The sequence below is a fragment of the Chelon labrosus genome (genome assembly GCF_963514085.1).
Source record: "Chelon labrosus genome assembly, chromosome: 2".
In the NCBI taxonomy this organism is placed as follows: domain Eukaryota; kingdom Metazoa; phylum Chordata; class Actinopteri; order Mugiliformes; family Mugilidae; genus Chelon; species Chelon labrosus.
Genome location: NC_140338.1, coordinates 12,706,623 through 12,734,599, shown reverse-complemented (window position 1 = coordinate 12,734,599; position 27,977 = coordinate 12,706,623). Strand labels below are relative to the sequence as shown.

Here is a 27,977-nt window from a genome sequence, read left to right as displayed (position 1 = left end):
GAGGAATCTATTTCGATCCTCTTTCCTTCTCCAGTGAATGTTTCTCTAACGACCCATTAATGTCCTGGGACCCCAGTTTCAAGGTATGAACAAGATTGAAACTTCTTGATTGCAGATGTTCAGGCTGTATTGTAGATTGATGGCAGATTATATCTACCCACCTCCCCAGGTTTGGATTTCCAGTTTTACATAGATGGCTTCCTTTACTAATCTTTCAAACATCTATCTTCTCTTGTGGATGTTGATGTCCCTTGTCCTTGTCCAGAAAGGCTTCACCCCTATTGACATCATGAGTCTGTAGTTTCTAACCATTAAGGGGTTGTTAGAGTTGCACTTGTTGGGAAAAAAGGGCACCAGGCAGGTTAATCTGAACAAATTTCTCCATTTACCGGTGAGTATCTGGTCATTATGCTCTATTTCATGAGTTATTTTCATGAGTTTTAGGTGTGCACCACCTGCAGAGAACATATACTCTCCACCAGTCACTTAGAATCATCTTCAGGAAAACATTACAGGATACTCCCCGGTTCCTGGAGATGGAGGAGAGGCAAGCTTGCATCTGAGGCTTGCTCAAATCTTTATTTGAACAGGTCCAGGCAATGATGAAAAATGAAATGAGCCATGTGCTGCTGAGCTCAGGGAGCCCGAATTAGGGCGTCTAATAAAAACAGCACAATAGCGAAGCATCAGCAGTACTGAAACTTTGAGGACGTCCCCCAGTGGATGGAAATAGTGAAGCCGTCGATGTAAATGCCAGAAGTGCAGTACGTGCATGTTGGCTCCTCAAATTGAGATTAATTGTGTTTAGAGTGTCTAGCGCAGTAATTGTGGCTATCACGTATACACACTCAACCACATTCAACGCTGATCACGCCGCACCCTCAGGCTCAGTTCGCCCAGAAGAACACAAACTCTTCTTTTGACTTATATGTGCTTATATTTCGCATGCATCACACACAGGTTCCCTCACTGGCCACCTGTCTCTTTTATACAACTCACATCCACACACTCAGACTCTCATGAGACAAACTGTATCCCAGCTCGAATAGCAATGTGGCAACGCTGATGGCCGCCAAAGCCTTTTAAACCCCCGGGGCTCTGCTGTTAATGAAGCAGCACACATCAGAGAGAATCCCTGTACTGAAGGCACTGCACACCTAATCCAAATCTCTCACACACTGACACTCCAACAGCCCAACATTAAGTTTCCAGACAGTGTTTCTAATATAATATCTGCCACACACAAACAGAGGATTCATAATCATAAGCCTGGAGATTGGCATGGGACTGACCCGGCCCCGTTAAAGTGAATTAGTGAATACATGAATGTAAATGTAACGGCGGCAGTTAAATCTGCATTTCTCTGTCCTCTTTATTCTGTGAGCATACACATTAGTTCGCCTGTTTGTCTCCAAAGTGGCCACTTTGCTCTAATTTAACTTCTTTCTTTTACCCACTTTGATAGTTTGTGTTCATCCGCTCATTCAGCGCCCCATTTTCCTCACTTTTGATCTTCTTTGTGTTAATTTTTCCTAGTCGTCGCCCCTCTTCTGTCTCCAGCGTGATGGATGATTTGTCATCTCTCTCTCTCGCTCTCTCCTGTCAGATTTGTTCCAGAAGTTGTTTCGTCAGGACCTACTGGTGGCCAGCTTATTCCGCAACTTCTTGCTAGCGGAGAGGATAATGAGGTCGTACAACTGCACACCGGTCAGCAGCCCCCGACTGCCCCCGACATACATGCACGCCATGTGGTAAGACACAGAGATCAGTCCTCGCTTACGTGCGCACAAATGACAGATGTCTTCGTAGAGCAATGGGCGCCTTGAAAGAGTCGTCCTCAGTGCTTTGCTGCTTGTTGATACACACTCCAATTAGAGACTGAACAGACCTTCTAACAGATGCATATTTTGATTAAAAAGACAGTGCTCTGTTTCGTTATGGTATGGTATGCATATTTAATGATTATAAGTGGTTTCTTTACTAAAATCTGTAGAGGGAATTAAAAAAAAAATAAAAATGAAGCCAAATCAAGCCAATCTCTTATGCGCAAATGGCAAATCGGCCTCGAGGCTTATTTGCCCCAAAAGTTATGGGCTCGTTTATTAAATGAAAGCTGCGCTCTTAAAAACAGCAGTAAACGTGCAAATTGTGTCTATGTGAGTGTGTATTGTTTCCTTTTATGGTAATTAGAAAAAAATGGTTTTGTAACAATGAGATATTCCTAGCAGCTGCACTGCTAGAAAGTTTACAGAGCTTAAAAGAAAACTTCAGCTACGTATATTAAGCACAGGTTTTGGTTCTGTGCTTAGCTTAGCTTAGCTTAGCTTAGCTTAGCTTACTATAGCCACCAACTTTTTTATTCAATAGTGCCTTCTAACTCTATATTTGGGCCATTATGTTCAATGCCATCGTCAATTTTGTGTGGAAAGTGATAGAAGTATATTGTTCTGACCAAACCAGCTCTTTTATTTATGTATTGTCTGTCAGAGTTTTAGATTATTTTGATTAACTGAGACGTGTAAACCTATATCCGACTGATTATGAGACTTCGACCAGTAATGAGCCTTTCACTGATTGCGAATGGCGTCATTCTCATCTCGTTTAGGGAAAGCAGACGAGCCATAGACTGTATAAATATGGACAAAGCGTCTTTATACAGTCTATGAGCATTAAGGCTGAATTAAAGTAGGCTACTGCGGGACATAGGCGGCTTAACTTACGCATGTAGCCCACACCGATGCGAGCCATTTATACTTGTCAATCTGACTCTGTAAAAAGGCCACCGAACGACGAGTCATACAAATGTCTGTATGTCCGAACCTCCTCAGTTAACCTTTCCTCGATGTGTTCCATCTTTATTGATCCAAAACATTCAATTCGAAAATTGCGGAGGTGGAGAAGCAGACGGAAATAGTAAGGCGGAAATACGCTGCCACCAAGTGGACCAATCACAGGTCTTGCGGTCTGGGGAGGTGCACGTCAGGCTATGGATCTGCGCAGGGTCTGGGCTGAGGCGGAGGTATAAACCTTGCATTAGATCCCTTCCTTCTCTCCCTGGTTCTTTGAGTGTCATCATGTCGTGAGCGGGAGCATCATATAGAAGAAGGGATAACATCTGAGACACGCAATTCTGATGTCGAAACCAGTTTTTGATCTCCACCCCTACTTCCAACAGCTCCAAAATTGAGCTCAGTAGTCGTTGCACGTTCAGTTTCTATCAGTCGCATTGCAGTATGATAGCAGTATTTGTATTATCATCACTGGTGCTGTTAATGAGCCAATGACTGCTAGCAGCTACTTTTTTAAACTACTGCAATTAAGCATGTCTTCTTTAAATGGAACTCAGGAGACTGTGGGTACGACACGGGAAGTTGTGTTTACACAAAACACAGTAATTACTCTCTCAGTTATTTTAAACAAATGCTCAATGCCACAACCTTCATGTTGATGAATCTAGTGTGGGGCTTTTATATCAGAAGGGATTTGTTTTCAGTAGTTTACCAAATAACCAGGAAAGTGAGCGTGTACTCAGAATCAGACTTCAGTCTTTTTTCACCGATGATTCAACATGTCGTCAACCCGGCCTTTAATCGGCGGCCAAATAATTCCACCTTTGACTGGAGGCAGCTCAGCAGTGACATGTCCAGACTGCTGGAAAAAAACAGTAACTGTCTACAAGCCGATGTTCGTGGTCGGCGTGACGCGTTACATATCGAAGATGAGCCGGCTTCAACCTTTCTCAGTGATGCAGTGACGGAACAAATCAATCACACGTTTGTTTCGCCGCTTTATTTGAAACATCTCTCCAGTGCCGTGGTCTCTGAGGATACTGAAAGCAGATTTAAGTTGAAAAGCACACAAAAAAAACAAGATAAAACAACACAAATCTAAATGTTAGACTTTAGCTGTAGGCCTGCTGCAGTGTTTTACAATCTGCACCATGCCACTGATTTATCCTCCATGTATTCCCATTGCTATGCACACACAGAGGTGCTGAACAGCCTCTCTTTGTCCATTGACTCTATTTGCTCCCTCACACTGTGTTAGAAACCTCGTCTCATCATCCATCTCCCTGCAGTTACACAAACACTTCTCCCACCATCTATTGTTCCTCTTCTTCTCGGTCTTCTATAAATGCCTCCCTCCATCTCTCCCACTCATTATCTGGCTGGATAAAAAAACGCGCTCTCTTTGCCTCAAGGAGAAACTTGTTGTGTAACACGCAGGCATCAGTTATTGTAAAGAACGCCACTCCTCACTCCTTCAGCGAGCGATGGGCTTTCTTCCTCGCTCGTACGGGCCCATTATTTCAGATTGCGGGTGCATCGCGCGGTTTACGGCCCGAGAAATTGGGAGTTGCACTTTGTTTCGCGGGCGGCACATGCAGTATTAAAAGCAGGACAGAGTAACGACGGAGAGGTGCTTTAAGAGAGCCGCGAACAAGACTGAGAGGACGATAAAAAATGGAAAGTGCCGGAGATGAAAGGCGAGTAGAAAAATAAAAGTCTGGATGAGCGCGGAAGGAGGATGGAGAAGGGGAATTAAGCAATTTGGGGGCTCGTTGATGGATGTCGGTGCCCGAACGCAAACAGCAATTGTTATTCAAATGGAGCAGAATAAGGGAGAGCAGATAAACCCAGGGCTGATTACTCCCTCGTGGGCAGTTACAATGTGGGAGTGTGCGTCTATTTTATGTGTGCGCTCGTGACTGTGCGTCGCTGCACCAGTCTCTGCAGGCTACTGGGGAGAAAAGAGCCTAGTCAGCCGCCAACTGGTCCCTTACACTGCTCTGCTGTTGCCCCCCCACCCCCACCCAAAAAAAATCTCACACACAGCACACAGACAGGCGCTGGTGATGAGTTACTCATTCGTATTCGATGGCAGCATCCCAGCTAATGCTGTCATCTCGAAGTGTGCAGCAGCCTCCTCACTGTGAGCGCATCCTCGATGATTAGACTGCCCTGCCTGCTTGTTTCCACACAGCTCAATTACATAAACACCAGCAGGAACGGATACCAGGTGCCAATATTTCTACTCGGACTCCAGTCCCAGTACTTGAGGTTATGCAACCTAAAAAAAATATCCCTATTCTACCTTATTTTTGATTACGGAAAGCATATTTCACTCAGAGATGATTAGTTTACATGTGATTTTGCTTGTACATTCGGACCAGTTTAGTTGCAATGCGTATGGCCGCACCGTTCAGGTTGTTAGGGGACTGCTTTGTGGTTTTGCGTAAATGGGTTCAAGCCTTAAATGGGGGCATTGAGGTAGTGGTTCAAGAAGCAACTTTGGGACCATAGGGTCTCAAGTCCCTCTATGTCCATGGCTGAGGTGCCTTGAGCAAGCTCCTAACCTCCAAACTGCTGCCGGGGCACTGCACAGGTGGTAGCCCACTACTGTGAGTGTACACACTGCTGTGTGAACGACTGGATGGGCTGAATGAAGAGAAAGAATGAAGGATATACACAATATTAAAATAAGTAACAATAGTCCAGTGTCATCTGTCACACACATGTGAGGAGTTGTACAGACGTAAGGAGGCAGGAAAGATTTCCCGTAGCGTTCTTCGAGACAACAAAGCAACAACGTTGTCTGAGCCTTTTGGAGAATTTGCTCCGTTATCTGTCCAGTATTTGGTGGAGAAGGTGGTCAGGGTTATCCATGATGGACAGCATTGTTGTTCAGTGTCCTCCTCTCCACCACCTCTCCAAAGGTCCCCAGTCTGCAGCCAATTACAGAGCCAGCCTTCATAATCAGTTCATTCAGTCTGTTGGTGTCACTGGCTGCAGACCACAGCGGGAAAAAAGAGTGCTGGCCACAACACACTGGTAAAAGATTTCCTGCGTCTTGCATCCTCAGGATACAGAGTCTGCTGCTGCAGACTCCAGTTCAGTGTGTTGTCGATGGCCAGGTATTTGTACTCCTCCACCACCGCCACATCCCTACCAAGGACGCCGAGGGGCAGCAAAGCTGTTCCCTTCCTCCCATAACTAAGAATTATTTTAATTTTTACTACTCCTCACAAAATAATTGTAACAACAGTGATAATTTCTCCCAAGGTGAGGTAACATCTTCAAGTACAGCATGTCTTACTGAGAATAATACCACGTTCTTACCTTTGAGCAGCTGAAACCACTAATTGTTCTGTTATTTATGAGCGTCAAAGTCCCACTGCCGTTAAAGAAATCAGATTATTTCACTTGTTGAACAGTCTCATTCAATTTGAGACGTTTCGTTACTTTTACGCCAAAACATTAGGTACACTAGTGGAAAGGAATGCATTCAGATATAATGTATTCACTTCTGTGCTAAATCTCACTCGCTGGTAATTCAACTGGATGATCATTTTGGAGGATGACTTAAACACTAAAGTGTTTCTGTTATATAGCCTTGCTCTCTGACCGCTGCCAAAATAATAGGAACATGTGTTGGTACAATACATTAAACAAATTCTGAATACCATAACGGGCGGCACAGTGGAGAGGTGGTTAGCACTGATGCCTCACGGCGAGAAGGTCCTGGGTTTGAATCGATGGGCCGACTGGGGCCTTTCTGTGTGGAGTTTGCATGTTCTCCCTGTGTCTGCGTGGGTTCTCTCTGGGTACTCCAGCTTCCTCCCACCGTCCAAAGACATGCTGGTTAGGTTAATTGGTGATTCTAAATTGTGCATGTGAGTATGAATGGTTGTCTGTCTCTCCGTGTTAGCCCTAAAATAGACTGGCGACCTGTCCAGGGGACCCTTAACAGTAATAAGCGGGTATAGAAGATGATGACTGTTATATTAGAATGAATTCATTTTTAATAGTGTGTTGCCTGATGAATTGGCAAGTGGGTGTATGGTCAGAATACACTGTGTCTTGTCTGTTGGAAAGTAAACTTCTGTTTGTGAGTATTTTTATTTTTTTTATACTTCAGTTGGAGATCAGTAATTTCAGAAGGTATGTAAAAAAAAAAATCGAGAAAATTAAACTATTGTGTAAGTACTTCTGTACCCGCTTATTCCTGTTAAGAGTCGTGGGGAGAGATGAAATATAACATAAATAATGAATAAAGTATACAATTCCATCTTGAAAACAGCTGTTCATTAATTTTCCAATTTTCTAAGTTAACGCCATAGTATCTGCTGTTTCAGAGACTTTCCAACTACCGTAGCAAAAAAAATCTTACTCTCACATGTTATTGCATTCTTAAAAAAAAAAAAAGAAAGAAAATGAGATAAACCGATAATGATTAAAACAAAAGGGGTACAAAGTAATACCCAGTCCCCAAAACCAGAAGAAAGCAGCTTATATAACATCACATTACATTACATTAGCGACAGAGAACTTCGCCCGATTTCCACTAACACTCTGAAATAAGCTTAGCAGCAGCCATATGGCAAAAGTTAATATCATATTCAGCAGCAACACCTCTTAATAAAATACTTTTTTTTTTTAACCAGCAATCAAGGCCTTTCCTCTAAAGCTTTCTCTGGGAGTTTCAATATCTAAGTCCCGTAAAGCATATTGAAGCAATATGGGTTGTTATTCGCGATATATAAATAAGTGACTGAACTGAATAATTGAAACTGGTGCCAATCAACATATTTAACACTTTAACTTTCGCCAAGAGGCATAAAACTGGCCACAGGTGACTATTGTTAGCGGATAAAGGCCCAGCAGGCAGTTTAGGGATTAGTTGGGCGCTTCAGCCGTAGAGAGGAAAGAGCTGTTTATTCATTTCATCCTAACACATTTTCTTTCCGCCAGACCAATTCTTTAAACCCCTCTGTATGAGTCCCGCTTCTCTGAGCACCAAGGTGCCTCACTTACGTGATAATACAAGAGAAAAGTCATGAAGTTCCTGCCCGACCGAGAAACTTTAACTTTAAATGTCACAAAAACAAAAACGCCTCTTGCACTGATGCCTCTGCAAAAACAATCAGTGCAGGAGTTTTTCCTAATGAGTCGGATTATTAAACTTTCACACCGCAAATTGCATCCTAGAGTCATAATTCAGTCAAATCTGAGCGCAGACATGAAATAAACATTATGTCCAGAGTAGCTACCCAAGAATATCACCATTGCCGATGTCCTTTGCGAATAATTGTCTGTAAATCCGCTTAGAAGAAAACAGAAGCTCCAGAACTTCTCTGGGAAGCTTCGTTTGTTTGGAGGCTGCAGATCTGTTCTTATCGTTTTTGTTCAGTTCAGCCGATGTGTGAACTGAACTGATTCTTCAAATCAGACCTTATGGCAGCAAAATAAGCACCACCTGCTCTTAATAATGCAGCGATGTCTGTTGATGTTTTTGCTCGAGGGCTGAAGGTTTGGGCTGAGTGTATAAATTCCTCCATTTAGCTGGCGTCTGTAGCAGCTGACACGAATTCCCGGGAAGCCAGCGGTGCTTCCTAGCCGCGTGCTGCATGTTTGCATGTCGCGTTACATGCGTCTGTGAGTCCGATACATCTTCCAACACCGACGCGCAGCTCTATTAAATCACTCTGGGCTAATAGGAAAAGCCATTTAAGCTGCAGAAGGAGTCTGGCAGTCACTCGTTCAGCATCGCATTACATCGTTGTGCATTGACTGGGAACGCGACTCGAGTCCTAACTCATGTTAACTGAGAGGAAAAAGCCCCATCGAGGCCCTGAGTTCAATTTGCTGCAAGAAAAAGGAGCCGGGAAGTGGAAGGGAGAGAGACAGACGGAGAGAGAGAGAGAGAGAGAGAGAGAGAGAGAGGTGGAAAGAGAGAATAGAGAAGCTGTGAAAGGTTTGATGTGAGTTACGTAACCCCATGAATTAGAAATGATGGCCATGAGAGAAGGGCTGATGTTTAGAAGGGGGGATTAAAGGCTCCTCGCTGCCCTCTCCAGGACCTCGGGCTGGAAATTCAAAGAGGTGTGTGTATGTGTGTGTGTGGTGGGGAAAACACGAGCTGAGGAAAATGAGCGTAAATGGTTGGGTGGAAACCTCAACCAAGGACCAAGCGATGACCTGCCTCTTTTTCTGTTGCTCGGGGACAGAGAGTCAGAGTCTAAAGAGTGTGGATTCATTAAATGTGTAGTAGCTCCAATAAATGAGTCAGGCTGATATACTCTGATAAGAATTGAGCTATGCCAGGCTAGCGTCGAAGTGATCAGTGCATCAAAAATTGTAATCCACTGTCCTGAGATATGGCATCCTGTACCGGTCAGGCTGCAGTAGTGTCCGGTTTTAGGGATGCTCCTCGTAACATATGATGTAATTCTAATCTCTCTACAGGCAAGCGTGGGACCTGGCCGTGGACATCTGCCTATCTCAGCTGCCTACCATCATCGAGGAGGGCACCGCCTTCAGAGTAAGTGTGTGCGCGTGTGTGTGTGTGTGAGGAACGAATAAACTCTGAGACCTCTCGATCGGCGGAGAGGTGCTACATTGGTTGTTTTGTGAACGCCAAACGGCTCTCGTTCACCGGCATCTTCAGCAGCTCTATTAATCTCACCAACGCTCACTCCCGGTGGATGACGCCGTAAAACGTCAGGTTTAATCACTCAAATAAAATAAAATCCCAGAAACCACTGGCCCTGCGCTTTCAGCCGCTGGTGCGTTTACTGTCATATTTACCGACGCGGCAGGAGGCTGCGATGGAGACGCCGAGTGTAATGGAGACACGCTGCGAGAGGCTGTATGAGCATGACGACGACTAACACATCTGAGTCAGCACATCTTTGTGCGTTAGAGGCGACACCCAGACGTTAGGTTCAGGCCGGAGCAGCGACATTATACAAACTAATCAGGTAAGTTTAAAAGCGGAGGAACCTTTTATCCCCAACTGTTCTCCCTTCCACCTGGTCATCGGAGGTGGGCATCCTCTCCATTGCTCCCCCTGGAGCAGTTTTCCACCCTCGGTCCTCCTCTACTTTCTCTTGCACTGGGGCCGAAAAACACTTACCGGCACCGTAATTAAGCCCCCGAGGACTACTAAAGGAGATCTTCCCACTCTGTCTTGCTCCGTCTTTCGGGAGCCCTTAATTCCTTTCTGATGTGCTTTAGATGTTTACCTTCTTTCCTTGGTCTTGCTTTCTGCTCTTGATAATTGCCACCTTGCCCTCATCAGAATCAGTTTCCCATTCGATTTTTTTTTTTAAAAAACGGCAAATGTTGGACTTTTTAAAGCTGAAAACAACAAAATAAACCACAATCCACACTCCCTAATGTTCTAACTCTTGCATCAGTGATCCTTGGCTCTTCGTGATCTCCTTTCTGGTTCACCTCTTTTCCTTCGTTGGACCTCTTTTCTTTTGATAGATGCTGACCCCTGTAGACCAGGAACTTCCAACAAGAGAGAAATGCTCTAGTCGTTGTCCTGGTCCTTGTCCAAGTCTCTCATAACCTTTCACTTGTCTATTTTTCCTGCTTCTAACATCAAATTCAAGGACCGCTCACTGCCCAGTGTATCCCACACGCTGACAGGTGCCACTATAACCCGATAATAATGTCATTCATTTCACCTATTGGTGAGTGTTTTGCATCCCAACCTGCGGCAGCAGATCTGCTTCAGATTGTCATTCGATTCATCGAAGGCCTCGTGAGATGTTACAACGTGTAAAAATTAAAACGCTTGTATTAGCCCAGGGCAGCAACGTGCGAGTAGATGGTTGATATTAATTTAGCGTGTTTCCATCAGCTGAATTAAGCAAAAAATATTCTTATGAATCCTTTACTTAATCAGTGCCATATATTAAAAAAAAATCTATAAAAATCTTATTATAAAGAAAAGCCCTGGAGTGATCATTTCACCTAACTAGAAACACAAAAGTTTTAGCAGCTACATGTGTCTATGTTACATTACTGGATTATTTTATTGTTGCAGCTGTTAGGGGGTGGCGCTATTTTAAACATCTCTAGTATACAAGTAGCTCCAAGGGCAGAAAATAATTAGCCCCCTTCATCGCTGTTGTCCAGAAGCTGCCTCTTTAAGCAAGCCCTTTACCCAGCATGCACTACACTCCACTCCACATATCCGTGCACATGTGAGTGTATATAGGGTGTTATTATGCTTTGATTATGCACAAATTAACTTGGCCATCCAGCTGCGAAGCGCTGATATTTCCCCTCTGTACATCCATCACCCGGTCTACTCAGCGCTGCCGTAATCCCCGCTGCAGTTTCAACGCTCGGCGTGATCAAAAACTCTGCGGCCAGCAACCGATCAATCACCCGAGCTGCCGTGGGAGCAGAGGGAGAGAGGAAAGAGAGGGGGGGGGGGGGGGGGGAGGGGAGGGGAGGGGGTGATCATGATAGATCAGGATTTATGTTGTTACTGCAGTGCGGTGTCACTTCTGAGCTCGTTATGACAGGGCTTTTATGAAATGATGGGCTAGTCACTGCAGGCTGCCTCGGTATATGTGTGTGTGTGTGTGTATGTGTGTGTGAAAGAGACAATGAGTAAGCACGATGTATTCTTTACAGTGGTGATAAATATTTTATCTTTGTTTTGTGTCCACAGCACAGTCCCTTCTTCGCCGAGCAGCTGACGGCGTTTCAGGTGTGGCTAACGATGGGCGTGGAGAACAGGAACCCTCCTGAACAGCTCCCGATTGTACTGCAGGTACACACACACACACACACACACCAAGAGAGGGAGCATCGGGTTTACAAAGCAAAAACCCACAAAGCAGTTTTGCCCTTTTATTTTTAAATCGCTAAAGCATCTGGAGGAAAACAGCAAAACTCCTTAATCTATCCGTGATCACTCGCTTATCTGAGGTCGGGTCACGGTGGCAACAGGCTAAGCACGGACTTCCAGACGTTCCTCTCCCTAGAAACACATATTCCTGAGGGATCGCTAGGTGTTACCAGGCCGGTCGAGATACATAATCCCTTCGCAGAATTCTGGGTCTAACCCTGGGGTCTTCTGTCAGCTGTCCGGTAAACCTCCAAATTAACCAGAAGCCCAAACCAGTGGGTCCACTCCGAGCTCCCTCAAGATGTCCAAGCACATCTCTAAGGCTGAGCCTAGGCAGCCTATGGAGGAACCACCCGTCCTTCTCTCGCTCCATTCTACCATCACTCGTGCAAATCAACCCGAGATACTTGAACTCCTCGTCTTGGGCCAGGAATTCACCCTCAAGTTGGAGGAAACAATCCTCCTATTCCCCAGACTTGTAGGCGGCCACTCTCATCCCAGAAGTTTCACACTCTCCTGCAAACCTTTTCTAAACTGTAACTTTACACTTTTCTCTGCACTGCTCTGAAGGTCCCGGTCTGAGGAACCCAACGGGACCACATCAGAACACATTTCTTTCCTATAGTTCCTATATTTGACACCCTTCTCACCTCGGCTGCGCTTACGGTCCAGCCCATTAAAAAGCATAAACGGGCCAGAGGCAAAATAAAACAGATGTGTGTAAAAGATAACACACTCACACACCGATGATCCCACTGACTTCTGTTCACTACACAACTGGAATGAAGCACTCTGTTGGAGATGTTTTTCAGTGTCTTTGACTTATGGAAGGGTCAGAGAAAGCGCTTTCTATAATAATGCAAACATCCATTAATGCAGGCGGCCTCCACGCACTCTTTACTCTGTTAAACTAACTTCACTCCAGCTCTTCTTTATTATGTTGCTCCCCTGTCTGAGTCAGAACAGCACTGACATATGTTTGCTAATGTGTCTCATGTACTTTCAGCTTTCCATGAATGAAGTGAATACAGATAAATCTGCATAAACCATCGGTTAGTTTTAAGCATCCTCCGCCTAATGGTACAAATCTGATTTGCCTAATAAACGATGAAGAGAAAGTGAATGTGAGTATCCGGGCTGATTGCTGAGAGCTTGGAGTGTGCGTTCCTTCAACACAGGATGGCCATTAGTAAAACCATATGGGAGAGTACGGAGCTGTGGAATAGTGTTTATGGTCACTGCTGCGAATGCCTCCTACGTGGGAAGCCGAGGCGCCTTGATCGAGTACCTAAACCGCCCCCAAAACTGTGCTCACTTACTGTGTGTTTAAATGGATGGATTAAGTGCGGAGAGCGAATTTCCCCCATGAGGGATTATTAAGGGACAACCGAAATTAAAAAATGAAAACAGTCCTGCTGCCAAATATTGTGCAAAAACTGCTGCTGCTGCTGCTTCTCGGATTCGACTGAAGTGAATGCTGTCGCTTTATGAGGCAGATGAAGCTGTCAGTGTCGCAAGTTGCACCAAAAGCCTTTTATTTTACATTATTCTGCAAAAGAGTCCTGATTAAACACACACACACACACACACACACACACACACACATCTCCTGCCAAGAGTCCACCCCATAGCGTGGGATATTACCGTTACAGCAGCACTTTCTGCACTGTCACCTCTTACCTCTTCTCTTCTCTCTTTATTTATTCATCACACACTCCTTCCTTCGAGTTAAAAATTCACACTTGGGGAAAAAAAAAAAAAAAAGGAGGGGGGGGCGGCTGGTCTATTTTCCACGTTACGACCACGTAACAGGGCCTGTGACACGACCAGTGTTTGTTGACGGTGCTTAAATTGAGGTGAAAACCTTGCGGCTGTCGAGTAACGGCCGTCAGATGCTCCTCCTCCCCCTCCTCCTCCTCCTCCTCCTCCTCCTCCTCCTCCTCCTCCCAGCACCTCCCTCCACCATCGCCATCCTCCCGCGGGGTTGTATACTGGTGGTGTTGTATTATATCACAGCGTAGTAGCGGTGTGAAGCTGTCCCGCGTTGAATAGTAATTTCCTGCTGACTCAGCGCACCGCGAGCAGCAGCAGCACGTCCATACAGCAGTTCTGTCGGGGCCCGTTAAAAGCAGAGGAAAAGGCAGACTGATTGGGAAGCACTGGATGGTGTGTGTGTGTGTGTGTGTGTGTGTGTGTGTGTGTGTTTTCTGATGTAGCAGCAGCAGCAGCAGCAGCAGCCTTTAAGATCACGCAACAGTATGCAGCTATACACCCCAAAGGCAAAGTAATCTCCACGCTCTCTGATGTAACGGACGGACACACAAGCAGGTTTTTACGCCCCGCTAAGCTCGCAGTTGCATAAGAATGAACTTTTAAAGAGCGGCATACGCTTAGAAGATTTTAGGACTCGATGCCAAAATTATAATCCGGCTCCGTTTGCAACACGCGAAGAGTGACAAGAAATGGGCCGCGGAGTGTAATCCATCAATAATGCCCTTTAATGAAATGAGCAAACGGGAGAACAACCGAGCGCGGGAAGGAGAGATGCTTTCAGTGCTGCGTTGTCTTGACAACAGCCTTTCATCCAGGAAGGATTAGCAGAATTTTGCAAAGGGATTACAACGTCTCCAAGTTACGGTAGCGGCGACGCGTTTTTTTTTTGAAAGTGATTAAAGCGTGCACATGTACTTCATGGGGTAACAGGTGGTACACACAGGGCGACACACACACAAACACACACACACAGCGTGATGATGAGAAGTGCTTACTCACTGCACTGAAAGAGAGTGGAGTCGCACGTTAAGGCGCATCCTTCATCCTTTGTGATGTAGCAGCAGGAAATAAAATATTCACAGTGAAAAAAAATAATAAAAAAATCAGCCGAGCAGGTTTGACAGGAAGGATCGCGATGAAGAGAAAGTGTGAAAACTGGGGATTTTTGTTTGTTTATGTGGCGGATCAGGAGAGGTTTAGACAGGATTCGTGCCCTGTGGCTTTTCACACTAACACACACACACACACACACACACATCCATGTTCCCACGCTCTTCCCCAGAGCTGTGGGCATCTCCGGGCCGGTCTTCCCCCGGCCTCCTTCTGCTTCTGTGGTCACGCTCACTGGGTCGAAGTCACGGAGGACACTAATAATACATTATGGGTGGAGATGTCTCTTCGTGTGTGTGTGTATGTATGTGTGTGTGTGTGTGTGTGTGTGTGTGGAGCTGGGTTCCTCCATATGCTTGCTCCCACACACACGCCGTGGGACAGCCACACGGGGGCCGGCTCGCTGTCCAGCCCTCACACAGGCTTTTTCTGCTGCACTGCGCTTAATGCTACACAAATTACCCACATAAACATTTTTAGCACACACCGTATGCATCCTTAAAATAGTCCTCCTTGGCCAAAAGCTGCTTCGTCGTGATGCATCTACACACACGCTCTCAGGTATTTTATCCGACACCAGCATCTCAGTGAGACATCAAATGGCAGCCAAGAGGACGCACCCAAACGCCCACACACGGGTTCATGTACACACACACACACACACACACACACACACACACACACACACACACACACACACACACACACACACACACACACACACACGCACAGCGAGCAAACCTTGTGCCAGTGTGTTAGCTGTAGTGATGGGAGAGCCACCTGCTTCACTCCACCTCCCTGCTGTCCTCCATCCTCCATCCTCCCTCCTTTTTTAATCTCATGCTTCCTCTTGGCTTTGGAGGCGTTACAGTTGACCTTTGACCTCTGCTCTCTTTCAGGTTCTCCTGAGTCAGGTCCATCGGCTGCGAGCTCTAGACCTGCTCGGAGGGTTCCTGGATTTAGGACCCTGGGCCGTCAGTCTGGTGCGTTCTGCTCTCCCTTCACTGTTTGACGCTGTGTTTCCATGGATACCAGTATTCCTCCAGTAATCAGAATGAAACTGCCTCATGCAACCACCTCAATCAGAACAGACTGACCTGATCAGAAGGAGGTTTTAACCAGATATAGAGGGCTGGTGTAATCTGTTCAATGGGACGATCTGATCTACTAATAACCAGGTTGATCTGCTGGTTTCTCTCTGGATGGAATAAATCCGTTCTCTCTGATCATATTTGCTCCACGTGGGGTAAACATCAGGTGATGAGTTTACAGGAGGGACAGAAACATGGAGGTAGCGAAACAACCAGTTGCTCAAACAAGATGAACGAAGCCTGAATCCATGTGGACAGCAAAGCTGAACATGTGGAGACATCTTGGTCATCTTCATCTACTGAATCAATTCAGAACTAGTTAATTTAATTGTAGAACTAGTTAAAGCTTGTTATACTGAATACTCCGCGAGAAGCAAGAAATTTAGGAGTTCTCGCAGCTTGTTCTCCACACATCAACCGAGCAGAACTTTTTTCCTGTGGGGTGTCCGGCAACTATTCTGTGATTGGTCAAAAAATGGAGTGGGTGTGGTTAATGCGGAAATGCTGGTGGCCACTCTGAGCTCCCAAATGCTAATATTCGCAGTGTGACCGCTAATGTCTCCTGGGTAGAGATCGGCATACTGTGTGTGGGTGCGTGCTGAATGAAGGGCGCGATCCGATGGACGCGGCCGTCAAAGCGTCTGGCTAGCATCTGAAAATAATAAGAAAATTGCCTCTCGTCGTCCATCTCCCACATGGGAGGACCCTGTCAGGCCTTGCCCGGAGTTCAACACTCAGAGTTTCACACAAAGTATGAATTACTAGGCCAAAACAAACTTTTTTCTTGTTCCCGCAGCCCTAGGAACAAGTTTCTCGCTTCTCGCGGCGTATGTAACAAGCTTTAGACTTAATAGATCGAAAGTAGAAACCAGGGGTAATGGATTCTTCATGCAGGCCGTAGTTCTTGGCGCCTAAAGTAATTGTTGAAAACTCATAAAGACTTCAGTTTCTTGTGACAACTGTTTGTGACAACATCTTCTTTTATTGGATAAATTCAGTGTTGTTACTTGTTGTATTTCCAGCACATTTGAAGCTACAAAAGAGGAAGAGCCACTTTGTCAGTAGAGTTATATGGTGATTGATGTTTTGGGGTATGTAAACATGAGGATCAGATCATTTTATTTAGTGTCCATAGAAACAGTTAAGGTGGAATCTCTGGTCTGAGTGATTTCAGTCAGATTGAAGAGATATTCTCCTTGTAAACACAGCCATAGATGAGTCAAAGATTTACCTCCAGCATCAGAATAACATGAGGGAAACCCCAAATCATTATCTGGCCCAATATAGTTTATCATCACATATCACTATGGTTGATCCACTGACTTAACTTCATCCACGTTCTTTACCTCCAGTGTTTTGGTGTATAAAGTAGCTTCATAGTCATATCATACAGTTATGAGAGGTTATGGTTTATTTACCGACATGTTTAGACCTCAGGTGTGTTCTGGCTGTCACGCTTGGAGAGTCACATTCAGCTGCCTGGATGTGCCTGGCACATAACTGCATTATCAAAACTGCTTTGTAAACCTGGTTCTCCCTCTCTTTGTGTGTGTGTGTGTGTTTGCAGGCCTTGTCTGTGGGGATCTTCCCCTACGTGTTGAAGCTGCTCCAGAGCTCAGCCAGAGAGCTGCGGCCGCTGCTGGTTTTCATTTGGGCTAAAATCCTCGCCGTGGACAGCGTAAGTTGTTAAACATGTAATGAGACCTTTTTTTTTTTCCCAGAGCCGCACATTTACTGGCAGTTTTTAAACTGAAGAAGAGTCCGAAGAATACAGAACCATTCAAAGAAAAACTAAGCTGAAAACCATCAGAGGAGAGAAATATGGAAGGGTGATGAGATAGTTGATATGCTCAGCAGCGTATTTTGAAGTATTAGATTATTAACAGCTCGGTCTAAACCATGGTTTGGGGAATCATCCCAGTGATCGCAGCAGCAGCAGCAGCAACACCATGGAAAGCAAGCAGTCATGGGTGCAGCCGTAGTTAATCATTTTACCGTGCAGAGGAAAGTAAAACACCTCGTATGTCAAGTTCAGCCTCGGTGTCCTGCCAGGTGGTTCTCTTGACAAGAACAAAACCTATCTTCATTTAGTGTCGATGTGAGTTAGGACCTGAGCAGGTAGCTTTCTCAGCAGCTGACGTGTCAATAAGAGGAAAACAAATGTACAAAATATTCATTCAAGGTACATTTAAAAATGATATTTTAAAAATTGCGATTGAGTTAACTATGAAAATGATGCGATTAATCACTGCAAGTATGATATTAAATATTTTATTCTATTGACTGCTTTAATTAAATTGTATTCATCAGTGCATTCAGGTGTTCATCACTTTGGTGAAGGTGGACCTTATTTAAATACTGACAGGTGGTTTCGCGAATTCTCCGGGATCAGCACAGTATTCACATCTATACAGTTATCATCACATGACATTTTATCCCAAATTTCATTAAAATGTAGTAGTGTAAATGTACCATAGTATTACTGACAAGTAACTTGTTGCGATGCCTAAAACACAGAGTACTGCTTTAATCTGAAATGTGCTTTTTTTCGCCGATGACTGCATTTATTATATTTCAATCAGGCAGTGACTTAACTGCAATGTATGTGTCGTAGTACAACAGACTAAAAATGTTTGACATGTTTTTAATTTCCGTTCTTTCCACTCCTTTAATTATAACATTTAGCATCAGTTTTCAGTCATGGTTTAGAGCAGGGGCGTCAAACATACGGGCCGCTAGAGGGTCCAATCTGGCCCACGGGATGAATTTGCAAAAAATTGTTAACTGCTATTCCCAATTCACACTGTTTTAGTCAGAGGTACAGGTGTAACACCAGATCCAAACTGTAGATAGCAGCAAAGCGCCAAATTTGGACTAAGTTTTCGCAAGCGATTTCAGGTTGTTCATAAAATGTTTTTGGTACATGTAAACATTTTCATTATGCACTTCTTGGCACGAAAACAAAAGAAAAAAATCTAGTGTTATTTATAGGTTGTTATGCTGTTATGATACTGGTCCGGCTCGCTTGAGATCAAATTGGTCTGTATATATCGGACCTGACATGACTTCAGTGAATGCTGTATGAATGGAGAGTGCATAGCAGTGAACCCTCTCCTCTGTGTCTGCAGTCATGTCAAGCCGACCTGGTGAAAGACAACGGACACAAGTACTTCCTGTCGGTGTTGGCCGACAGTTACATGCCGGTGAGTGGGTCGTTTTGCAGATTTTTCGATTCTTAACTTATCAAAGGTCTTTAGATGTAAGATCTCCCGTGTTTCTGTGTTTCAGGCCGAGCATCGGACCATGGCTGTCTTCATCTTAGCTGTTATCGTCAACAGCTACACCACAGGACAGGTACGGGCTTGTGTAAATATCCAAGTATTTTTTCTGGTGAGGGAAGTACCCCAAAGGTACACACCATTGTGTATTTCCGGTAAGATAGCGGTTATGTGGCAGCTCTGCCACCAAACCTCACCTCTGCAATCTCCGCTTCCGTCCCAGCCACCCCTGCGGTGACACTCAATCACCGCAAGTGTCACTTCAGCCTGCCCCTGGCCTCCGGTGTTAAATCCCAGAAGCCTTTTGTGTCTGACGCTCATCAGACGTCCGAGGGTGCGATGCAGGTTTGATGTAGCTCGTCATTTCGTGGACGGCACCCGCACGCGCTCCTTGACACGCAATTTCACAAAGAAATATTCACTCCATTTCCCTCCTTCTGCTTCTCTCCGCAGTTATTTTTCTGTCTAGTTGTGAATTTTATTTGACTCATTCGTTTCTCTTGTGTTTCTCTTGCCTCTCTGTCTCGACATTACAGTACATAAATGTGACAAATCAGAAAAGCTATATGTGCTCTCTGGCTCAGAAACACCCATTCTTCTTCCATATCACTGTGTACTTAATGCCCCCACCTCTCACAGGTCTGTGTAAATAATAGATGAACCTGAACATTACAGAGGCTCTCTGCCTGCTCCACAGCTCCATTATTTATCCCTCTTATTTTCAACAACAGCACTCATTACTGCAGTATCGCTGTTGCGAACATGTCACAGTGCGCTGGTATCTTAATATCCCAGCTCTCTGGGTTCAGCTGGGAGGCTCGATCAGAGCCGAGGCAGCTCTGGTAGAGGGATCTGACGCACATGAGGGTGAGGAGGGTGAGGCACAGTGCTGCTGTTGCTGCTGACAAAGGAAAAGGATCTGTTGTTGCGATGCCTCAGTTTATTAGAAATGAAGGCAGTTTCTCTGCACTCCCATTAGCTGCGTTTCACACGGGCATGTGGTGCTTTGTTAAAGGCGATGAGCTTCTTGGGGAGGGGCATCATCAGAGGGCTGAGCTGTGACAAAGAAATAACACAGTTACTAACATTTAATTTGACACAGAGAACTAAATTTATCCATGTTAGTTCTCCCATTATTTTAATTAGGTTTTAGTTTAAAGTTTAATAAGACATCTTTTTTGGACAAAACGCACAGTTAGAAGCAGAACAATGTAGTTCAGACTTGTACAAAACAACCACTTAACTAACACGTGGCTCAGCACAGGACAGTCAGCTCTTCAGGTCAGGACTCAACTGTCCACCTTGACCTGAAGGGCAATGGAGACTCTTTTAAAGACAGCAGCCTTCTCCATCTGGGTTCAACCAACGCTCCAAGGCTGCTGTCAGCATGGTGAGCATACTCCATCCAGCTGTGGAGGGTGCATACATTTTGGGGAACTGTGGATAATATGTCAAATAACTGTATGAGTTGCCTCCATTGGTCGTTGCTTTAAAAGTTGAGATTAATTCAACTCTGTCTGCTAAAGTTTTTTTTTTCCTCCTAATAGGCTGTTTAGGCTTCTTTGTCAATTTGATGCCGTAGCTATGACAGACCCTAATGCCATAGCTGACGTGCACCTCCCCAGAAATGTAACTACGCGCCGTGGTGATGCAGACCGCAAGAGCTTTGATTGGTCCGCTTGGTAGTTGCGTGTTTCTGCTTTACCATTTCCGGTTTCTTCTCCACCGCCGCAATTTTCAAACTGATTGCTTTGGATCGACAAAGATGGAACACATCGAGGAAAGGTTAACTGAGGAGGTTCAGAGATACAAACATTTGTATGACTCGACTTTGGCGAAAGTTTCCGTTGAAAGTGAAGCAAGAAGTAGAAACAAAAATTAATCCGACTGGCAAAAAAGGGTGGTGTTTTTACAGAGCGAGCCAGACTGACGAGCGCACAAATATAAATGGCTCGCATACGTAGGTTACGCCGTCTATGTCCTGCAGTACCCTACATGAGCCTTTACATTGCTACAACTCACTGGATTTCATTAACATTCACGGCCTCTGGTCTCCACATTGGTTCTCGTCTCTTACTGAGTATGCACATCTTTGGCGTACAGTAGTGTTGTACTAGCCTGCCGTGGTCGGACTCGATTCTTTTCAAAATATGAGTCTGGTAACACTCTGCGTCAACTGGATAGTCCTCCAATCAATCAGATCCATTTTGTTGTAAACAAATTCAACCCCACGGCGCTCAGATGTCGTATATGACTACTGTCTCCTTCTGTCCGTCTCCACATAAACCTCTGTCAAAAACGGTTTGATTGGTCTGGCAGATCTTTGCTGGAGAATGATCAGTTCCAAAAGGTTCCTGGCCAGGGAAGTTGTCTGGCTTCCAGGCTAGTGTTGTACAGGATTACATGAAGAGGGAGACTATTAGAAGTGCTTCGGTTTGTATTGCTGTCCAAGGAACAACTCAGTAATACAAAAATTATTTAATTAACAGCCCAAAAAGAAGAACATACTGAGCTGTAGTTATAGATTGATATAGATTTTGTTCCTAATAAACAGTGCACATGAATTTGACTGTGCCACGTGAGCCACTGCAGCAGGAGTAATTCCAGGCAGCGCTTTACTAGACTGTACTTTATTTTTGTAGATTCACGTACAGTTTTTATTTTTCTTTACGTTTCATAAAGCCGAATGTCCTTTGCTGTCACTTAAAGCGCTTTGGGATTGTGATAGTCCATGAACAGAGGAAACACAAAGGCATCTGAAAACAATGATAGGAGTGAGTTTCTGCCCCGAAAGATGTTTTTAAAAGGATTTGTGAATAAAGCGACCGGCATGGCTTTAAACTGCATGAAACCTTGATGGACCAATTACCCTGAGGAAAAAAAAAATTGAAAAGGCCCGACTGGGTTCAAAGGATCAAGTCGTACGCCTGCAGAGATCATAGTGTTTTCGTCCATCACACGGTGTGAGGTCACAGGTTAGTGACGATTAACCGGCTAATGAGCTTAGACCTCTGCGCTGCTCTGTGGGATTAGACTGATTTACGGCGCAGCTATTCTCATGTTATTAGATTTAAAGTGGTAGGTCAAAGTTAAGTACTCGACAAGCCCACGTCTAATACAAATGACTGATGTTACTTTATACCTCAGAGGACTTTACTTATCTTCTTATATTCGTGTAATTTGCAGATGCGTCTCTTTTTAAAACCCTCACAGTTCATCTCTAAATTAATTTAGCGTTTCTCTCACTCTGCATCTCTCCCTCTCTCCCTCTCTCCCCACCAGGAGGCCTGTCTTCAGGGCAACCTCATAGCCAACTGCCTGGAGCAGCTGTCGGACCCCCACCCTCTGCTCCGCCAGTGGGTGGCCATTTGCCTGGGCCGCATCTGGCAGAACTTTGACCCGGCGCGCTGGTGTGGTGTTCGGGACAGCGCCCACGAGAAGCTGTACACCCTGCTGTCGGACCCCATCCCCGAGGTGAGAGGTTGAATGCAGAGGATCGGGTACATCTGAGAGAGGATCAGGAGATGAGGCGTGCACTGCAGAAAGGGCAAATAGTGACACTTCAAAGATGACATATTGTCATTTTGTGTGGGAGCGCGAGGGGGGGGGGCATAGATTTCACAGTGTCTGTTCATAGGACTCATTCCGTACAAGCGCTTTCAGACGGTGCATTAAACTGTGGGGGTCCAGCGTGTTACAAAAACAGGCTGACTGGGTGGTGTGTGGTGACCAGAGGGACAGCAACGTTTGCCCTGAAGTTCACCCGGAAGACACTCGGTGCCCCCTCTCACAGACCAACACATGAGGAGCATCTGTTTCCAGCAGTAACTTCCTCCTCATCTCGGACAGACAGCTGCTTTGGTCAAAGGGTTTAATCTGAGGTCTGCAGGCACATCTGCTTGAGAGTGTGGGTCTGTTACAGATCCATGGCTTCACTTTTTAATTATTTTTATGTCACTAGAGACTCGAGGTTTGTGGCTGCACCAGAATGTAGTGATATGACACATTTAGTTTCTTTGTGTGTTTGTCAGTTTCATTCATAAATCACATGTAGAAACAACTAACGGTGACAAAAGTGCTGTGCAATCTGAGTAGTAGTATACAACAGAAATATATCTCACCACACGGTCAACACAGAAACAAAGATAAGGAAGAGGGAGATTCTGAATTAAAAGCACTAAATTAAAACACACTTTGTTGCCATTAAAAGAGCAGCTCTCAAACTAAATTCAGCGCCAGAGAATAAAAAATTGTTTTGAGACGGGATTTAAAAACAGGCGGCGTCTGGGCCAGCCAGCGTGCCGAGTCAAACTGTTCCAAAACCTCGGGGAACGCAACTGCAAAACTTGATCTCCCCTGTGTTTCGGCCTTGTTCTAGAGACGCCCAGCGGTCAGCGGACCTGAGTGACCTTAATGGGATTTGTGGTTGTGGGAGATCAGAAAGATGATTCGTGGGCAAAGTCTTACAGTCGCTCCTAAAACATACTGGGAGAGGGTGAAGCGAGGCCACGTTGGGATATGTGTTCTCCCTTGCATGCAGTTTTCTGCACCCGCTGAGCAAGACTTAGGTTAACATATATATAAGATCCTCAGCTGGAAGAAATCATCCAATTTAAAATCGCTGTCTATTATCACACCCTGATTTGAGCCTCGCAGGCACCACTAGGTCCAAATATCATGACCTCTCATTAAAGTTCAGAAAGTTTAAGGCCATCCAGTCTGCAATGCAATCATCCATCTGCATAACATCCTTCCTAAGAATATGTCCTAAGGGGAGCACGTACCGTGAGATTAAGAAGTCATGTTGTACGGACATTAATCTCTACACGCCTCCACGTTGTTGTGAATTTCCTCCCAATTAGGAAAAAAATAGTCCCCATCATCATAAATTTGAGTTGATGTGGTTAGAGGAAATGGACGCGATTGGAAGTCAGTTGCTGAGTTTATGTGGTTTCCAATATCCCAATAATAATCAGAATAAAACTGCCTCATGTCACCACGACAATTAGAACAGACTCACTTGATCAGGAGGTTTCAGTCAGGTTTAGAGGGGTGGTCTGCTCCGTAGTTTTGTGAAGCCAAAGCAAGTAGAGCTCCCCCTGGTGTCTGGCTGCAGTGTAGGTCATAAGCTCTGCCTCCTCCATGTTAGTGGATGGGACTTGGGCCGAACTGAAACATTAAAATGCACGTCAGATATTTTTTTCATGGATGGTTTCTGTCATTTTAGGTAGTTAGTGTAATGTTGATGCGTGTTCAAGTGTCAATTTCTCTGATAAGTTTTGTTTTAGTTAGTTATTTGACTCTATAGAAACAGGATGTGACATAATGGCGACTACTAGTTGGGGTAAACACGAGGTGTTGAGTTTCCAGGAGGGACAGAAACATGGAGGTGGCAAAACAACCAGTTGATCGTGGTCATTTTCTTTTACTGAATCAATTCAGTATCATCAGTAAAGCTGGGGAAAAAACTTTGTTCTGTTGTATTTGTCACTAAAATCTTAGAGTGATTGATGCTTTGATGTATACACATATATCTGATTATCTCATTTTGTTTAGCATCCATGTGAACGGTTAAGTTTGAGTTAGGTTGAAGAAATATTGTCCATTTAAATATATTCAGCACAAGAAGTATGAACAGATGGAAACACGGCTCTTTGTATATTCCCTTTTCTTGTTCAGATGGCAGTAAGAGGAGCTCAGATAAGTGACTAAGCAGAGAATGTAATTACATTTAAACACGAGTCTGAGGGGACGGCATCGAGATGACACTTATTAAGTCTTAGTTCGCTTCACAGTACACAGTGTGTACACGGGCTAGGACAAAGTCAGTTCAGCCTCGCTGGAGCAGAGAACATATTTACTGAGAATAATGTCCAGAAGGCATGAACAGACAGGATGTTATTATTACTTCTCCTCACTTGGTTCATTTCAAGGTCCGCTTTGGAGGCTTTCTCACGCGCTTTAGCTTCTTTTTAAATAACGCCGTAGACTTGAATGAGTACATCTTGTTGGGTTTGATTGAATGAATCAGAATTAACTGAAGGCCTGTTGAATAGAACGACATTAGATTGTCCAGCTGTTCCGCTGATATGTTCCAAGATGTTCCATAAAGGCCTTGTGCTTTATTTTACTTTCAAATCACACTGCTGTTATGACTATTTTTTTTTTCCCTCCAGGTTTTAGGGAATAAATTACAATGTGTTCATGTGAACATTTTAATTGGGAGTGGAGCGATCCATATCAAAGTAACATCTGTGTTCTGTAGCGCCACTACAGCTGAATCCCAAGATTAAAAAGCTGTGATCGTGCATCCTGATCCTGTCCCTAAAAATGTGCTCTGCTGCCACGACAAACAGTAAAAGCAAATATTTATTCCAGTGCTGTAATTTGGCTCAGTCTGTGAAACTTGTCCCAGAAGGAAATTTCCTTCTGGGCGATGGGAGGTTTTGATTAAACATCCAGTGAAGCAGGTAGAGAAAGCAACGAAAAGGCAGTTTCGCTGACGCACTCGGCAGTGATCATTTCTGGGTTTCTCTCTGAAGCAGTACGAGAAAGATTAACTGTAACGACCTCTAATTGCTTTCATCTATTGGCCCTCATAATATATTCCAACTTTTTTTTGTTTGGCAAGCAGTTATTTTAGTTTCGAGGCAAATTGCCAAACACTGATTCTGTTAAAAAAGAGGATCAGCGGGGATCAAACCTCAGAACATTCAGCCACATTGGAAAATCCTCAACCTGACTGAAACCTGGAGGAGAGGAAGTATAACATGTATGTGTGTGTTGTTGCAGGTGAGGTGCGCCGCCGTCTTTGCTTTGGGGACGTTTGTGGGGAACTCCGCCGAGAGGACGGACCACTCCACCACCATCGACCACAACGTGGCCATGATGCTGGCCCAGCTCATCAACGATGGCAGCCCTGTGGTCCGCAAGGTCACTGCAACACAAAACAGACACACACATAAAATGTATACTGCCCGTGATGTTATTGACATTAACACTATTAAGGCGTTTTATTGACTTCTACTCTGCAATTCCAGGAAGACCAATATAAGACTGGTGCTGTTGAGATGTTCAGATAAAGTAAAAAGACAATATACAGTTCACCAGGGGAGTCTTTGTTGGGAATGACAAGTTTATTATAGTGATCAAACACGTTTCAGCTTAAACAGCACTCTGGAGGCTGTTAGCTTAGCATAAAACACAGGAAGTCACTGCACTTAGCCAGCTAAGCTAATCACTTTCTGGAATGGAGGAAAAAAAAATATCTTGAGAATCTTTCAAAGATACTAAAATAAGTTTTATCAAAAGGCAATTGAAAGTCATTCGGGACAGTTATTGAGGGTTGCATTAGCCTTGAAGCTAAACTTTCCAAAGTTGAGATGTTTAGAGTCCGCTACCACGTCTGAAATCCGCGTCGCCAGGCTCAACTTTGCAAGTTGTTCAAATGTTTCTGCACACGCATAACAAGTTAAAAGACAACCAACATGTAACATCACTTTTAAACTATAGAATACAGAGAACCGTCAGGATACGGGAGAGAAAATCAGGACTGAAAGTTTATTTTTAAATGCTTAAAATATTTCAGAGAAAGACCAAAACAATTCCCTCATGCAGCAGGAAGCAGTGGAAGGAAAAATTCAGCCACTTGCTTTGACCAGTTGTTGTGAGCAGATAGGAAAGAAATACACAACCAGAGAAATATTCAAATAATACAGTATGTGATTAAGGTAGAATAAAACCATCAATGGATTCTCTTACCAAGGAAAACAAGCCTAGGGGTTATTGTTTGGGTTTGTTCTTTAAGTTTATTAGACCGTGAAAAGATCACAAAAGAACTGATAAAAGTTGTTGAATGATCAACTGAATGATGATTCTGTTTTAATATTTGACAGGAGCTGGTGGTGGCACTGAGTCACCTGGTGGTCCAGTATGAAAGCAACTTCTGTACCGTTGCCCTCCAGTTCATAGAAGAAGAGAAGAACTACACGGTGCCGTCGCCAGCCAACACTGCAGGTGTGTGCTCGACGACAAGAGTGATCGGGGGAATGTGGTTCCCTGCAATGTGTCAGGGTTTTAACAGTGTTGCTGTAAAGGAGGAAGGATACTCCTGTCATCCATGTCTGTCCCGCATTTATCCGTCAAAGGTATCGGATTGCATTTAAGGAAGGGGTCAAATGATCGAATAGTGGAATTATACTTTTACAAGGGAGTACAGTTGTTAGCTGTTGTTTAACTTGTTTAACTCAGATTAAGTTCATAGGTACACAATTTCCAAAATTGCTCCAGGTTATCTAGAATGCAGGGAGTTGTGAATTACAATCAAACAAGAGAAGGTCATCTGCGTATTGTGCAGTCTCGTGCAATAAATAGCAAATGTATGAATACTGTTCATACCGAAGAAACTAAATGAGGCGCTAAGCCCAAAATTTTAAAAGGAAACTCCATTTAGTTAAAAGCTTTAATCTGGGGATTATTACTCCTTCTGACATTATAGTCAATTAGAATAATGCCAAGTTTGAGATGGTTTGATATTTCCATGGTTCTGACCTGATCTGTGTCCCCTGCTTACATTCAGAGTCTGGTAACCTGACCCCGGTGAGGGACAGCCCAGCCGTCCCACGGCTGCGATCGGTCAACTCCTACACCAACATCCGAGCTGCTACTACTGCACGCAACCTGAACAAAAGCCTGCAGAACCTCAACCTCAATGAAGAAGGTAAGAGACAGGAAGAGAGGAGTTCTGGGAAAGTGAGTGGGCGGATGAGAAAAAAACAAGGAATTAGGGATTGCTCGACTAGTCGACTTTACTGCTGTACCGTGACGCTTTAAGAAGGAAATCGACCAGTCGCCGATCATGTGACAATAACAACACGGACGCTTGGTCTTCAGTCTAAATTCTTCATCCTGTTGCCCTGACAGTAGAGGCAACAGTTAATTCCAGTCTCAATGCCAAAATAAACACAATTATCACAGTTGCTTAATTTATTTGTATTTAATCATAACTTTGCTCCAAGTACTATGTTTGTTATTCAGTGGTGGATTTCTATGGTCGTTTCCTAAAGAATTCTTT

The 27,977-nt window shown here is 44.4% G+C and overlaps 1 protein-coding gene across 4 annotated transcripts in view; it reads left to right on the top strand.

Annotated features, from left to right (window-relative positions):
• The window catches only part of rptor (regulatory associated protein of MTOR, complex 1), a 182,942-nt gene that overhangs the window by 102,650 nt on the left and 52,315 nt on the right, over positions 1–27,977 (top strand). For all 4 annotated transcript variants that reach the window (XM_084573386.1, XM_084573385.1, XM_084573384.1 and 1 more), the window contains exons 10-20: positions 1,607–1,751; positions 9,246–9,321; positions 11,473–11,574; positions 15,435–15,518; positions 17,194–17,304; positions 18,755–18,829; positions 18,915–18,980; positions 22,187–22,378; positions 25,697–25,837; positions 26,800–26,920; positions 27,483–27,623. In XM_084573386.1, coding sequence (XP_084429512.1) covers positions 1,607–1,751; positions 9,246–9,321; positions 11,473–11,574; positions 15,435–15,518; positions 17,194–17,304; positions 18,755–18,829; positions 18,915–18,980; positions 22,187–22,378; positions 25,697–25,837; positions 26,800–26,920; positions 27,483–27,623 — 1,254 coding nt within the window. The remainder of the gene's footprint in view (positions 1–1,606; positions 1,752–9,245; positions 9,322–11,472; positions 11,575–15,434; positions 15,519–17,193; positions 17,305–18,754; positions 18,830–18,914; positions 18,981–22,186; positions 22,379–25,696; positions 25,838–26,799; positions 26,921–27,482; positions 27,624–27,977) is intronic.